The following is a 16,478-nucleotide window of genomic DNA, read 5'->3' on the forward strand; positions in this document are numbered from 1 at the left end:
CTTAACCAACTGAGCCACTGAGGTGCCCCTGACATTTTATTTTTTAAGCCACATGGACAGATCATAAACATGGTCAATAGAAGAGGATATTGGCCATCCGTGACTATTACCAGCATCCCTCAAATTCAGCCTTGAGCTTGGTCTAAGTCAGCCTTCCTTAGGGTGCAAGAATGCAGCCACCAAGTGAGGCCAACCCCTCTATGACTGTGGTCCTGAAGCAACCAGCCAGAAAGGAAGCCTAGAATTGTCTGCAGGTGCCTGTATCCCCCCTGACCCCACAGGCTACAGAGAACTGCCCAAAGTTTCTGAGCATCTCCCCTCCCTTCTCAGGCTCATGAGGCCGACATGGATCCACCACCCTGGGCTCCTCTGGAAGAAGAATCCAGACACCAGAGGAGGCTGTGGGGAATGCTGGAGAGAGTATAGGGAAAAGACTTACCCAGCCCAACACTGGTTGTTTTGGACTTTGGTTATTTTATTCCATGGACAGTTGTTGATGGGGCCATGGATTCCTTGCTACATCCCAAGTCTGGGAGCCAGGGGTTTGCCTGCTGCTCTCATCTTTGAGGCTTTCCCCAGAGAAGCACCCCCTTCCCTCCACCTCGTCCCAATCTTAATACCACATTTCTCTCTGAGCAGGTTTAAGGATTACCGAGAGCCGCCGTGGGCCCCAAACCCATATGAGTTTTCCAAACAGTACTGGTCCATTCTATCTGCCCGTCTGGCTTTTGTCATAATCTTCCAGGTGAGTTGTTCAGGTAAAGAGTAGCCAGTTAGAATCCAGGCTGCAGGGGTAAAGACAGCATGGCTCCTCACCTCCCCCCCCCACCCCCGCCCCGGCNGTGGCAGGCAGAAGTGAGGGCTCCCCAGAGGAGGCAGGAAGCACTCTTGAGAGGCCTTCCATTCATAGATGGATTTGCAGCAAGAGAATGGAACACAGAGTAAGGTTACAAGACAGATGTGGAGTAAGTTGCAGGGTGGAGATAGATTCCCCTTCAGACGTAAGACAAGACAGGAAGTGAGAAGAGCAGTGGAAACCAGAATCTCAAACCCGATGCAGACAAACAGTCTCACCTGGTCTCTGCAGCCCAAAAAAGAGCTCGAGTTCCGAACCATTCTTCTAGCTCTTGGCTGGCTCCCTCCTTTGTTAGTGTGCCTCAGCCCCTGAGACATCTGGCGGGAAGGGCCCCAGAGCCATCCGGCCATGCCTCAGTGAATAGCAAACTCGAGCCCCGTGATTGCTATCTCTGACAATAGCTGCAGCTCCGGTTGCACAGCAGAGATCCGCAAGTGCGCGGCCCGGCCCCAGTTCCCACTTGGGGTCCTGCCGGCCTTCAAGATCCTATTCTCTTCTACTCCCTCAGGCTTTTGTATTCCCTGAAGGCTGATCTCTGGAGAGCTCTAAGATATCTGGCCCTGACCCTGGCCCAGGAAGTGGAGAAGCCCCTCAGCTAGTCTTTCACCTAAAGAAGACAGCCATTCTTCCTCTGGGGAGATGGGGCAATCTATTAGAAAAACCACTCAGATGCCCCCTGCAGGGGTCCCCTGGTTTTCCCACAGCTCATCTTGTTTGCACTGTGAAAGTTGGCTTAAGAGAAGAGTGTGACTTGAAGCAGCTTTAGAGCATGAATGCACCCAGGAGCCTCTGGAAATAGTAGCTGTTCCCTGGGCCTTCCCCTGGGCCCATAGGTGCAAGCATGGTTCAAGGTCAAGATGGGAATAGGTTTGGAGCCTGGAAGACAGCTGTACCCTCATGATCTCATCCCCAAATCTTGGAGCAAGCATGTAATTGGCAGGCAGTGAAGGCTACAACTGGGGCAGCATACTGGGCAGACCATGGCTTGGAAAACTGGGTGGGGACTGAGTTATAACAGTATATATCCGGCCATGCTGGCACTGTTGTACTGCATTCGCCACTTCAGTGGAAAATGCCACAGGATAAGGTAGTCCTGTGTTACCTGCATGTCCAAGGGAAGGGATGGGGCTCTGCAGGTAGAAGAAGGAAGCCAATTACAACTATGCACAGAAGCTTAGAAAGGAGAAGGGGGAGCTGGAGGCAGGAGCCCTAGATGGGTGAGTGTGACTGACTTAGCAGGAAGAGAGAGAGCAGGATGAGTGTGAGGTTGGCTGAGATCAGAATTCACAGAAACCAAAGGACTGCCTCTGCTATGGAGGACGGAAGGCAAGTGGGAAGCCAGAGAGGGGCTGCTGGCCCAGCGGAAGCCCTGAAGAGGCCAGGGGCCCTGCGCCCACTTCCCAGGAGGCTCTGGAGCAGGGTGCCTGGAGGCTGAGAGGCCAGGCAGGAAGAACAGGAAGGGAAAAAGCAATAGCTGACACTTCTCAAGCCCTGCTACGTGCAGGGTACTGACTGACTTAACCCTTGCAACAACTCCGGGAGGCAGGTGCTGTTACTGTTCCACTTTGTCCATGGGGACCCTGCGGGATACTTCTGCTTGTTGGCTAAGACCACCTGCCAGTAAGTAGCAGAGCCAGAGCAGCACAGAGGTGACCTGCCCCTGGATCTGTGTTCACACCACTACCACCATGCACCACACTGCCAGCCCCACTGCTGAGACCTCACTCCGACCCACTGGGCCAGGCTTTCCTCTCAACCCCTCTCCCTTGCTTTTGGCAGAACCTCGTGATGTTCCTGAGTGTCCTTGTGGACTGGATGATCCCAGATATCCCCACGGACATCAGCGACCAGATCAAGAAAGAGAAGGGCCTGTTGGTGGACTTCTTCCTCAAGGAGGAGCATGAGAAACTCAAGCTGATGGATGAGCCAGCCCCGAGGAGCCTGGGAGGGGGGCGTCGGAGCAGGAGCCGGGCAGCCAGCTCAGCACCCTCAGGCCGGAGCCAGCAGGGCAGCATCGCATCTTCTGCCTCGCAGCACACCAATGTGTGAGCAAGCCTGCCCTGTTGTGGGGACCGCCGCAGCAGCCCAGGACGTCAGGGAGCACACCTGTGTGCCTGCACAGGAGGGCTGGCTGGAGTCTTCTGGGGTCCGGCCTAAGGGGGGTCTTGCAAAGGTGTGTTTGTGCAGAGAGAGAGGGGTTAGAGTGAGCGAGAGAGCAAGCACAAGCAAGAAAAGAAATGAGGCTGCTTCTCAGGAACTTCAAGCTTAAGTTTCTTTTAGGTTCTCTTTGTATCCTTTTAAGGGATTGGCACCCCATTTTGAGACCTGATGCAAGAACTGGGTGTTTCTACCCCAGAGCTCCCAGGCGCCATGCACCTTCCCTGCGTTTCCTCAGGTGTCCCCTGTCAGGTGGCCACAGGCTGTGAGAGAAGGAAGCCCCCGTCCTGAGCGATCCCTCACCCTTTCCCACCAGCTCCCTGAGCAGATCCCTCTGAGTCGCTTGCAGCTGGGACTGTCACAGCCTCAGTGGGTGCAAATTAAGTCACTGGGCTGATGGCTGTGGCCACTGGAGTTGATGGTGAGTGGCAGAGGTCCCAACCTGGGTTTGTCTCCATGTCATGGGGATGCTTTGAGCTTGTGCAACTAACCATCACTTTATGCAGGTTCAGATTTAAAGTAATAAAATAAATTGAAACATTGTTTATAAAGATGCGCCTCCTTGTCTGTGGCTCTCTGTCTTTCTGTCACTTCCTACCAATATATATTGAGGACCTGCTACATCCCAGACACTCAGATGAGAGATCAGCAGAGTACAAGAGATGAAATCTCCACCTCATGGAGCTCACTTTCTGGGGAGAAACAGGATTTTAGCTAGTAATAAGAGCTCTGAAGAAACATAAGGGATAAAGGAGGCAGGAAATGTGGAAGCAAGGGAGGAAAGGGCTTACCATTTTCTATATGAATTAATGACAGACCCAAGATGGTTCTGATGTTACATCTTTCCTCCCAGAGCTGGAGGGTGAGATTTGCAAGTATGGTTGGAAGCAAAGGCCAAACACTGTTCATCACCATCCTTTACACACCTCAGCCCCACACGCTGTCCAGAAACCTGTTGCACAGCCTTCTTCCTCGGGACCTGGCCCCAGTTCCTCCTAGGTCATTCTCAGTGTCTGCATGGAAGCTTCTAGGAGGACCACACTCCAGAGAAGACATAAGTGTTCTCTTGTTCCAGCACACATGGTAATTCGAGGGCCCAGGGTGCTGGGCTGTTCATCCTTGCTGCTCCCTGTGGCTTCTGTGTCCTCCTGGCCACGTGCAGGATCTCACTTCCCTCCAACTCCTGCCCTGGAAAGGAGTCCCTTCTTTCATGGGGACACCAGGACATAGATACAACTTTAGTGGGAGCAGCAGACAATCTTGTCCCATGCCACTCACATACCAGTAGTCCTACAATAAGTTTTAACCACTTCACGCTTTAATGTTCAAACTTACCGTGTTAGCCTAGATTCAAGCTATGGTATTACCAAAACACTGCATCATCTTACAACAGGCTTCAGCTAACTCAGGGAGAGGGAAGTGGCCGATAAGAGGAAAATTTCACTTCAGGGGCATTAATGACATGGAGATTCCAGGCCCATAAAAAGAAGGAGGATATCCCCAGAGACTCCTACCAGTGTGGGTGGGGTTGATATTTCCTGCAAGTAGTGATGGTCCACACTGATGGTCAGGGGTCACCTCCAGCACCAAGACATCCATTTTGCACTGACTGCAGCTGGCTCAGGACCCCCTCTTTTCCTTCTTTTTTCAAGTTCACATTTTTATGTGATCATAGAGGTGGAAATTGCACACCAAAAGTCAGACAATCTAAAAAACAATGAAGGGGTGCCTGGGTGGCTCAGTAGGTTAAGCATCTGATTCTCGATTTTGGCTCAGGTCATGATCCCAGGATTGTGGGATCAAGCTCTATACTGGGCTCCACACTGGGCATGGAGCCTGCTTAAGATTCTTCTCTCTCTCTGCCCCTCTGCCACTCACACTCCTCCCATCCTCAAAATAAATAAATAAATAAATAAATAAAAAACAATATCAAAAAAACAAGAAGTGAAATAACCCACAGTCCCCAAATTAATACTCAACATCAACAATTGTTGTGTTTCCTTCCAGACTGTAATTCCTTCTCAAGCACATCTATATTTTGGTTGCAAATATGCAGTATATGCTGTCTTGCTTGCTTCTTCCACTTCATGTAGCTTATCAATCCTTTTATCCCATAAATTTGTTGTCATTTTTTAATGTTTATTTTTGATAGACAGAGTGTTAATGGGGAAGGGACACACACACACACACACACACATACACACACACAGAGAGACAGAGAGAGAGAGAGAGAGAATCGTAAGCAGGCTCCAGGCTCCAAACTATCAGCATGAGCCTGACCAGGGGCTCAAACTCGCAGACCTTGAGATCATGACCTGAGCCAAAGTCAGACACTCAACTGACTGAGCCACCCAGGTGCCCCTCAGTGGTCATTTTTGAATGCTATTCAGAAGCACATACCTAACACCTGCCATGTACCAGGCTCCATACTGGGCACTGGGATACATCACTTGACATGATGATTCCTGCCCTCTTGTAGGTGAGTCAGGAAGATGCAATAAACACTGAAAATAAATTATGTAGTATGTTAGGAGGTAATAAGTGCTATGGAGAAAAAGAAAAAGTCAAGCAAAGTAGAGGAGATTGGTAGCAAGGGTTGAGGCTCCATTTGATTTCCATTGCATAATGGGCCTTTTGCTTTTTTGTTTTTCCTGCCCCACCCCTTCCTATTAAGGGATTGCAGATTGGGTAGGGAAGCCTGTGCTCCCTAAAGTCCGTACCCTAGTGATTATGCCAGACAGCGCCTCTAGGGTAGATCTAGATGGAGAGGAAGGGAGATTCCATCTGCCAGAATATACATTTCCACCCTGAAAGGACTCTGCTTTCTCCCTCTCTCTCACTACAAATGAATTAGGAATTTTCTGATTTGCCCCCACCCCTAGGCTCAAATCATCTCAGCACCTGCCTTACCAGTGTGACCACCAGAAATGCCTGCCTAACTGGGAAGTAAATGGGATTTAGGCTAAGAACTTCCCAAAGGATTTGTTAGGCTGGGTAGAGAGATGGTAGGTTCCGTCCAAATTTATTTATTTTTAATGTTTATTTACTTATGTTGAGAGCAAGAGAAAGCACAAACAGGGAAGTGGTGGGGTGGGGGGGAGGGAGGGAGAGAGAGAGAGAGAGAGAGAGAGAGAGAGAGAATCCCAAGTAGACTCCACACTCAGCACAGAGCCCAACTTGGAGCTCGATCCCATGAACCATTAGATCATGACTTGAGCCAAAATCAAGAGTCAGACCCTTAACCAACTGAGCCACCCAGGCATCCCCAGTCCTAATTTAAAATAAACAATGAAACCTACCTTCTGCTCTTTTTTTAAAAAATTTTAAACATTTATTCATTTTTGAGAGTGAGAGAGAGAGCATGAGCAAGGTAGGGGCAGAGAGACAGGGAGACAGAGAACCCAAAGCAAGCTCCAGGCTCCGANTGACTGAGCCACCCAGGTGCCCCTCAGTGGTCATTTTTGAATGCTATTCAGAAGCACATACCTAACACCTGCCATGTACCAGGCTCCATACTGGGCACTGGGATACATCACTTGACATGATGATTCCTGCCCTCTTGTAGGTGAGTCAGGAAGATGCAATAAACACTGAAAATAAATTATGTAGTATGTTAGGAGGTAATAAGTGCTATGGAGAAAAAGAAAAAGTCAAGCAAAGTAGAGGAGATTGGTAGCAAGGGTTGAGGCTCCATTTGATTTCCATTGCATAATGGGCCTTTTGCTTTTTTGTTTTTCCTGCCCCACCCCTTCCTATTAAGGGATTGCAGATTGGGTAGGGAAGCCTGTGCTCCCTAAAGTCCGTACCCTAGTGATTATGCCAGACAGCGCCTCTAGGGTAGATCTAGATGGAGAGGAAGGGAGATTCCATCTGCCAGAATATACATTTCCACCCTGAAAGGACTCTGCTTTCTCCCTCTCTCTCACTACAAATGAATTAGGAATTTTCTGATTTGCCCCCACCCCTAGGCTCAAATCATCTCAGCACCTGCCTTACCAGTGTGACCACCAGAAATGCCTGCCTAACTGGGAAGTAAATGGGATTTAGGCTAAGAACTTCCCAAAGGATTTGTTAGGCTGGGTAGAGAGATGGTAGGTTCCGTCCAAATTTATTTATTTTTAATGTTTATTTACTTATGTTGAGAGCAAGAGAAAGCACAAACAGGGAAGTGGTGGGGTGGGGGGGAGGGAGGGAGAGAGAGAGAGAGAGAGAGAGAGAGAGAGAATCCCAAGTAGACTCCACACTCAGCACAGAGCCCAACTTGGAGCTCGATCCCATGAACCATTAGATCATGACTTGAGCCAAAATCAAGAGTCAGACCCTTAACCAACTGAGCCACCCAGGCATCCCCAGTCCTAATTTAAAATAAACAATGAAACCTACCTTCTGCTCTTTTTTTAAAAAATTTTAAACATTTATTCATTTTTGAGAGTGAGAGAGAGAGCATGAGCAAGGTAGGGGCAGAGAGACAGGGAGACAGAGAACCCAAAGCAAGCTCCAGGCTCCGAGCTGTCAGCACAGAGCCCAACGTAGGGCTTGAACTCACAGACCTCAAGATTATGCCCTGAGCTGAAGTCAGATGCTTAACCAAGTGAGCTACCCAGCCACCCCTCTACCCTCTGCTCTTTAAGGAAATTATAAATTTTGACATTTCACAGTAAAATACCAAAAAATTGTGAGCAAACACTTGAAACACTGAAGAAATGAAAAAATATCACTCCTTTTCCTATGCCCTTTCTCTAGAAATAATAATGTCTGAGTTTAGTTTGACTTCGTTCGTGTTCTCGTGGTATATGTGCAGTCACTTACATTGCTCTATAAAAGCATCTATTTTGTTTTATTATAAAAGTAATATATACTCATTGAAGAAGACTTAGAAACTACAAAAAATTGTAAAATGTAAATAAAACAGTTTAAATCATCTGAATTTTTACCTCCAAGAGAAACAGCCATGAGCTCTAGATGGAGGGCACGGCAGCAAACAGTATTTACCATTGGGTTCATCAATTTTCCCTATTAAGAATAAAAAGAAATGGAATCCACTTGATGGCTGATTTACCTAAAGAATATACATTTTTAAATGTTTATTTACTTAGAGAGAGAGAGAGAGAGAATCCCAAGCAGGCTCCACACTGTCAGCATGGAGCCCTATGTGGGGCTTGATCTCATGATCATGAGTGAGATCATGACCTCAGCTGAAATCAAGAGTCAGATGCTTAACCGACTGAGCCACCCAGATGCTCCTATATAAATAATTTTGATGGCTATTTTCTTGATGTGCTCACTATAAAGAAAAAAGCATGGAAGAAAAGGTGGACTTCCCTTCCCTCTCTCCCCTTTCATAGCCTCTCCAGAGCAGCCCTGTCTGATTGGGGGAAGAAAACAAAAAGGTGCTATTTTCGGCAAGGATTTTAAAGATGTAGAAAATCATCATTAATGCCTCAATAAAATGGCTGTTATTTTGCCATATGGAACTTTGCTTTTCTGCCAAACAAATGAAAGCCTTTGGGTTTGCTAACGCACCCAAAACAAAGTTCTAACCTTGTAAATAGATGAGTCCTCGTTAAGAAAGATGGGAGGGAAATTTATCAGGTGCTCTTCTAAGCAGACATAAATTGTGGTAGGAGATTCCACCTGGCATTGTGGAAGTGGAAGACATTCTAGAAGCAAGGACAAGGATGAGATGGGAAAACTCAGAGACCAGTCTGCCCATGGTTATTTGAAATATGTAGCCAAATAGGGCTTGAGGTTAAAAATAAATTAGGAAAATGCTCCTGTCTTTTTATACTGTCACAGTCTTCTCTTAGTTAGCTAGAGTATACCTTCAGATAAAATGTTTTTTAACAATGTAGTGTTAAAGATTCTACCCAGATTCTTTCAGAATTGAGCTGCTCACTCCCTAGCTTCTGAAGGTCACAGTTCGAAGCCCCTCTCAGAACTGCTATAAGTGAAAGGGGGTTGCCTGGGCCATTGCCACTTCTCTGCTGGGGGTAGCCTCTCATCTCTGCGGGCAGGGGAGTCCCACCTTGGCTCAATTCAAAATAATTATAAAGAGCCCCAGAGCTCCATATGGAATGGCCAAAATGTATTGCAGCTCAGCTCTTCCCACTGCCCTGTTCTGCTTACCTCCCACCTTTCCCCTTCCCCCACAGGTGTCCTTCTGGAACACACTTCCGAGTCAACCTCCTACAGTCCAGGTATCCAGCTCCCATCCCAGGGGACCTGACCAAAGACATGGGCAGGAATTTTCTTTAGTTGGAATGATGGTTTGACTGGATTTACCTTTCTCGAGTCACCAACCTTTCTTTCAAAATATTGTGGCTGTGGCAATTAATGCATGGTCTTCTGGGGTTTGAGAGGGAAAACCTTTGGCATAAGACTGATAATATTCCTTTTTACATTTCTTTTTTCTTCCTGCCTTTGTGCAAATAAGATTTTAAAATGTATTCTTGGAATTCAAAAATTTCATTGGAATGTGTCTTGATGCAGGCTTCATTATTTAATATGCCTGAAATGAGATGGTCACATTCAGTCTGCATATCACTTGTTTCTCAGGTCTGGAAGGTACTCTTCTAGTACAGGAATAGAGAGTCTAGTATAGCCATTCCAACTCTTTTGATTAAAGAAACACTGAAGGGAAACACTGAAGGTTTGGATTGGCTTTCCAGTTTTTTCTCTTCATTGCCACCATCTTTTTTTTTTTTTTTTCTTCTCAACATGTTTCTCCTTGTCCTGGTCCTCCATATTTCAGGAGCATGCCCTCCCTGGAGTACCATGTTACTTTTTTCTTCTGCCTCTTCCCCTCAGAAGCAATCCTTCTCTAATCTCTACTATATTATTCTAGCAGTTTCCAAGCTCTCACTTCTATGATCCTTCATGGATAATCTGGGAGAGAAGTGAAGATTACTCCTCACCCCCCATGACCCTACTCTTCTGAATTTCCTGTTCTACTGATGGCTTTTTACCTGCTGCATGTATTTTCCAAGATATGCTCCTTGCTGGTAAATGAAGAGGTTAGACTGGACAAGCGCTAACATCCATTCCTATGTTGTTGATGTTACAGTTCTACAGGTTCACCATGGTATGGAAAACATGAAGAGCATGGTCAGTCATATCTTCCATGTTACCATTCTACTCATCTTTTACAACCCAAGCCCCAGCTATCTGTGTCTTGGGTAACCTAACCCAATTCAGCCCAGGGAAGTGTTGCTTGGAATTTCTACACTTATCCCAACCCACAGTGGTATCAGATCTGCTCAGTCACAGCAGAGGGCACCAGAGAGTAGAACCCATCCTTAAAGGCTTAGCCACAAGTTCTAGAAGACGAGCAGAGATGTTTCTTCAGAATGCAGCCTTATTTACACATCTGGCTAACCTCTTGCTCCCCTTCCCTGTTCTGTACAGCAAGAAATAGCAGTGTCCCCAGAACCAGACCCCTTCCAAACCAGACTCGAAGACAGATGTGTCACCAGGACTCTTGCCCAGATGCTGTGGAACCCACTTATTCTTCTGCCCTTCCCATGGTGCGTGCAGCTTTATCTGCAGAAAGGAAGTGCAAGGTGAAAGCCAGATGGGAATTCAAAAAGACAGCTCTACATATGAGTTCAAGAACCTTCATGTTTTATTGCCCCACCTTTGTCTCACTTCCTGTCTGTCTAACAGAGCAAGGATCTGAGGACTGAGGCTTCCAAGCCAAGGTGTCTTCCTCAATTAGGGGAATGAAGCCATAGGCCCTAAGGGAAGGAGGCAGACTTTTGACATGGATCCCACATCATAACCTGCTCCTAGTTTTCTCCCAGCATGATGGACTCTGGTTGGCCTGCATCTAATTCTTCAGAGAGCATGTGTCAACTTCTATCAAGAACCACATTTGCTTGGTCTGAGTGAGGCTGCTAGTTGAGAAACAGATGAGGCCCCTAAAATATGCCTCTTCTACCATTTTCTATGGGCCTCATTCCTACTACACTCAGAAACTTTTCTCAGTCTTTGCCTTAACACTTCAAATTTGGCTTTCTTAACTGCCTCAGCTCCAACCTCACTATACTCCACCTGTCTCTTTGGATCGCTCACTATCTTTTCATAGGGCAAGGTTTTTTCTCTTTATCTGTCTTCTCAATGGCTCCGCCTCCTTCCGGAAAGTTCCCTGAAGCTCCTCTCTGTGTCAATGGGCAGCATACGTAGAATACTTTTCAATATCGTTATGTCAAAAGTAGGTAGTATGATTAACATGGGCAGATCCTGGTTTTGTAGGTCCAGAAGCTTCTGCAATTCTAGGGACCTTCTTCAAGAAAAGGGACTCAAAATTATAAAATAAAATCAAGTACAAAATTGACTATGTAGCATGAAAAGAAAAGCTCCAAAATACAGACTTTAGGCTAAACCACAAACATGACTAAATCCATAACAAATAGTTTTATTTTTTTATTAATGAACTGATTCACTCACCTTTATATTACAGTACTGCTCCCTCAACATCTTTAGTCATGTGTTCTTTAATTGCTTTTCATAACAGGGTTTTCAATTAGGAAAGAGAACGGTAATTCACTCTTTCCCCTAACAAAGCTGATCAACATTTGCTTTTTTGGACGGATCCTGCCACAAGTGTATTTGTATCAATAGCACAGGAGGACACCAGCCCCTGCAGATAGAAACCAAGGGGGTCACACCAGTCCTTCTGTCCTCACACTGGCAGACAGAAGTCTCTATGCTGGAGCCTGGAAGGGTCCTGCACACCTTTGGGAACCTGAGCTGCAGCAGGAGCTGCAGCTGCAGCCTGGGTCTTTATTTGAGCCTTGGCCCTTAGACTTTGGGCTGCAGAACTTGAAACCATTGGCAGTGCAGGCATGAGCATGTTTCCTCAGGATGGGATGAGGGATATAGGCAAGCTTGTGGTTCCTGCCCTTTGGGATCTTGGGTTTGACGTCTTTGGCCTTGATAGCCTCAATGCATGCACTCATGGCCTTGGCATTGTTGGCCTGCATCTTCTTCAGGCCCTTCTTGTGCTTCTTGGCAAAGCACATGTTCCTCAAGAACTCAGGGTGTACCCCTCAAGAGATTCATATCTTTGTAAGTGGGGTTTCTTAATGCCATTCCTGTGCCATTTTTATGACTGGTTGTGGGAGGTGTGGTTCTCGGACTTGGCCATGTCTGCATGGAAGCACCTCAGACTGTGCTTTTTATTTCTGATAGAAAATAAGAACCTAGAGAGGTTTTTTTTTTCAGTTGTACAGCTTATTGGTGATTTCATCTGAATATTAAGATTACTGTCAAATTTGGGAAAGCTTCTCTCAAGTTTCTTTCATATATAAGCTCTAAGAGATGAATGAATTTTCCATACATTTTGGAAGTCGTGTTGCCTCCACTTTCCATAGATCCTGGGCTCCCCTGGGAGAAGCCTCACTCTAAAGTTGCCTCTTATCACTGGCCCCTGAAACTGAAGCTATGGGGGCTTTAATCCTGGGGTTCAAACTCCAGCGTGTGTTTATTTGACATCATGACACCACCCTCACAACCCCATTGGCTCTGGGTGCACTGCCTGAAGCCCATAGAGTCACATAATCATAGTGACAATACTCATAGTGACAGTAGTGATAATCACCGCCCGAGGAGCCCTCACTAGGAGCCAGTTGTGCTAAGAACTGTACACTCATTACCTTGCTTAATCTTTATAACCTCCTGTAAAGTGTTTTTACTCCCCACCTTATACTTATGAAGGTGAGCCACACCACCAACTTGGATTGCATGTCTTTCTCCCATTAATCACTTGAGTGCCCACATAATTTTTAATAAAGCTGGAGTAAGATACCATCAATATCTCCCTCCTGAGACCTCCTACCTTTGCTCCTCCAAGTTCCCGCATCATAATCCACCCCAAGGGGGCTTTCAAGGACCCCTTGAAGGGATGGCAGGGGTGTATTCTGTCCTCTTTGGCTAGTGTGCACATGGGGCACCATTGGAGAATTTGCCACTCAATATGGGCACCCTTGGAGGGAGGCAAGATGGCAGAGAAGTAGGGAGCTCTGTACATTTTGCTCACCCCCATCTGTCAAACAGAGAAGGCCTGAAGCCATAGCACACTGAACCGCAGGAGTCTAGGAGGAAAAGAGACAGAGTCCACTAAGAAGACAACCTCATATGTGTGTGAGTGCGAACTGGGGAAGATAAAAACAGGCTGGGACCCGGAGACATGGAGGGAGGGGAGGGAACCCTCTTCGCGGGCAGCGTCGGAGAGTTGAGGGGAAGAGAAAGAGAATCTGAAACTGCTCATAGAACTGTCCCTGGAGAAGAGAAAAACCTTGGCTTGGGATGGAGAGTGATCCTATTTCTAGCTGTGGTGATGACTTTGGGCTGGGTGCCCCGGTCCCAGGCGGCACCAGGAGAAACTGCTCTGCTGCTCTCCCAGCTGGATCCCCGGCAGGAAGTGGCCCAGCCTGCAGGATTATATTTCAGGTGGTATCAATAAAGCCTGTGGACTAAGACTTGGAAATGAGGCAGGGCTTGGAACATAGAACACGGCCCACCTTGGCTATGCCTGGGCACAGGGAGATTGGACCCAAAAGAGTGATTTGCAATGCTTGGTTCAAGAAGGGATGGGGCACCGCCACTTTTCTCCCCACAACCACCAAGGTTGGACCTCAGGGAGCAGCCTTGGGGACCGCAGTGGAGGCTAAGACCTGCCTACCTGCCTACACGAAATCATGCCCATCCCTGGTAGAGACCTCCTTTTTTTTTTTTTTTTTTTTACCAGAGCCAGGGCAAGACCAGCATGGATCCACTGCCATGATTAATTTTAGATCAATTCTTTCTATTAGATATATTTTCCTTTGTCTCATTCATATCCCTCCTCTTTGCTGGACTGGGCACCCTGGTCATTGGTTTGCTTAAACAGTCACATTTGATTCATTCTGTAGATGTATACTCTACACCTCCACTGCTACCTTTCTATCTCTCTCTCTCACTGTAGTAATCAGACTATGTAGTTTCTCTGAGTAACATTATCTTCATTTCTTTCTCCTTGGTTCCTACCATATTCTCCTCTTTCTTTCTCTGAATTAAACCTCTTAGTCTCTCTTCCTGGACATTGTCCAATTTTGCTTTCTTCCTGCCCCTATCATTTCTCTCTTTGTATATGCTCTTCCATCAGCACTACATATACCATGCTCTTTATTTGTAGCTGGAAATTCTGATTTTATGCTTTTAGATTGTCCTTTCTCTTTCGGGATTTTCTGTTTTTTGTTTTCTTTTTTGTTTTCTTTTTTTCTTTTTCTTTTTCCCTTTCAGTTTGCTTGTTTGCTGGATTTGTCTGTGTGTTTGTGCGCCTTTGTTCCCTGTTTATTCGTCTGTTTTATTTTCCAGGGCTACCTTAAGAAACAAGCCAAAATACACATGGTGGAGAGTCCCAAATACCACTAAGAGTAGAGAAATAAAATAACCAAAGTCTCAACAAGAGAGACCAAGAGACACCATTCAAAGAAAACTTCCTGAACAGATAGGCCCTGGACAGTCAATGAGCCTTCTTTAATATAGCAGTACTCACAGGTGCAGAGCACATAACAAGCTTTTAAAACTAACAAGAGACAGAAAGCTAGCCAAAGTGATGAAACAGAAGAACTCTCCTCTAAAGAAATTCCATGAAGAAATGACAGCTAAAGAACTGCTCAAAAACAGATATAAGCAACATAACTGAACAAGAATTTAGAACAATAGTCATAAAATTAATCACTGGGCTTGAAAAAGGCATGGAAGACATCAGAGAAGCTATTGCTACAAAGACTATGGAGCTTAAAAATAGTTGTGATGAATTAAAAAATGCTATAAATGAGGTGCATAATATAATGGAGGTGTCCAATGCATGGATTGAAGAGGCAGAGAGGAGAATAGGTGAATTAGAAGACACAATTACAGAAAAAGAACACACTGAGAAAAAGAGAGATAAACTGATCCAGGAGCACAAAAGGAGAGTTCAAGAGCTGAGTAATACAATCAAACGGAACAATATCTATATCATAGGAATTCCAGAAGAGGAAGAGAGAGGGGAAGGCACAGAACGAGTCCTTGAACAAATTATAGCTGAGAACTTCCTCAATCTGGGGGAGGAAACAGACATTGAAATCCAAGAGGCACAGAGTACACCCTCAGATGTAACTTGAATTGATCCTCTGCACAACATATCACAGTGAAACTGGCAAAATATAAGGACAAAGAGAGAATTCTGAAAGTAGCTAGGGATTAAAGGACCCTAACATACAAAAGGAGACCTATCAGAGTGGTTACAGGCCTGTCTACTGAAACTTGGCAGGCCAGAAAGGAATGGCAGGAAATCTTCAATGTGATGAACAGAAAAAATATGCAGCCAAGAATCCTCTATCCAGCAAGCCTGTCATTCAGAATAGAAGGAGAGATACAAGTCTTCCCAAATAAACAGAAATCAAAAGAATTCATCATCACTAAACCACTCTTAAAATAAATCCTAAGGGAACTCTATGAGGGAAATGTTGCAAGGAACACAAGATACCAAAGACACCACTACAAGCATGAATCCTACAAAGAACACAAAGACTCTAAACTCATATTTTTCAATAATAATACTGAGTGTAAATGGACTAAATAATCTAATCAAAAGACATAGGGTAGCAGAATGGATAAAAAACCAAAATCCACCTATTTGCTGTCTACAAGAGACTCATTTTAGACCTGAGGACATCTTCAGATTGAAAGTAAGGGGATGGAGAAATATCTATCATGCTACTGAAAGTCAAAAGAAAGCTGGAGTACCTATACTTATATCAGACAAACTGGACATTAAAGAAAAGGCAGTAACAAGGGATGAAGAAGGGTATTATATAATAATTACAGGGTCTATCCATCAGGAAGAGCTAACAATTATAAATGTCTACACACCGAATACAGGAGCACCCAAATACATAAAACAATCACAAACAGAAANTACAGTACATTGCACTCCAGGCCTATTTCAAGAAATTAGAAAAAGCACAAATACAAAATCTAACAGCGCACCTAAAGGAACTAGTAGGAGAGCAAATAAGAGCACCCCAAACCCAGTAGAAGAAGAGAAATAATAAATATCGGGGCAGAAATAAACAATATAGAAACCAAATAAACATTTGAACAGATCACCAAAACCAAGAGTTGGTTTTTTGAAAAAATAAACAAAATTGACAAACCTCTAGCCAGGCTTCTCAAAAAGAAAAGAGAGATCACCCAAATAGACAAAATCATGAATGAAAAATGGATTTATTGCAACCAACCCCTCATAAATACAAGCAATCATCAGGGAATACTATGAAAAATTACATGTCAACAAACTGGACAACTTAGAAGAAATGGGCAAATTCCTAAACACACACTCACTACCAAATTCACACAGGAAGAGATAGAAAAATCTGAACAGACCCATAACTAGTGAGGAAATCGAGTCAGTTATCAAAAATCTCTCAACAAATAA

The 16,478-nt window shown here is 45.3% G+C and overlaps 1 protein-coding gene and 1 pseudogene across 1 annotated transcript in view; one reads left to right on the plus strand and one right to left on the minus strand.

Annotated features, from left to right (window-relative positions):
* ANO2 (anoctamin 2) overlaps positions 1–2,905 on the plus strand; it is a 328,305-nt gene extending 325,400 nt beyond the window's left edge. Inside the window, exons 26-27 of the mRNA XM_077759020.1 lie at positions 640–745; positions 2,636–2,905. Of these exons, the coding sequence (XP_077615146.1) occupies positions 640–745; positions 2,636–2,905 (376 nt within the window). The remainder of the gene's footprint in view (positions 1–639; positions 746–2,635) is intronic.
* An 8,788-nt stretch (positions 2,906–11,693) lies between these two features.
* Positions 11,694–12,158, minus strand: LOC144227422 (large ribosomal subunit protein eL29 pseudogene; annotated as a pseudogene).
* Positions 12,159–16,478: the final 4,320 nt, after the last annotated feature.

Source organism: Crocuta crocuta, unplaced genomic scaffold (assembly GCF_008692635.1).
Source record: "Crocuta crocuta isolate KB4526 unplaced genomic scaffold, BGI_CrCroc_1.0 scaffold72, whole genome shotgun sequence".
NCBI classification, from domain to species: domain Eukaryota; kingdom Metazoa; phylum Chordata; class Mammalia; order Carnivora; family Hyaenidae; genus Crocuta; species Crocuta crocuta.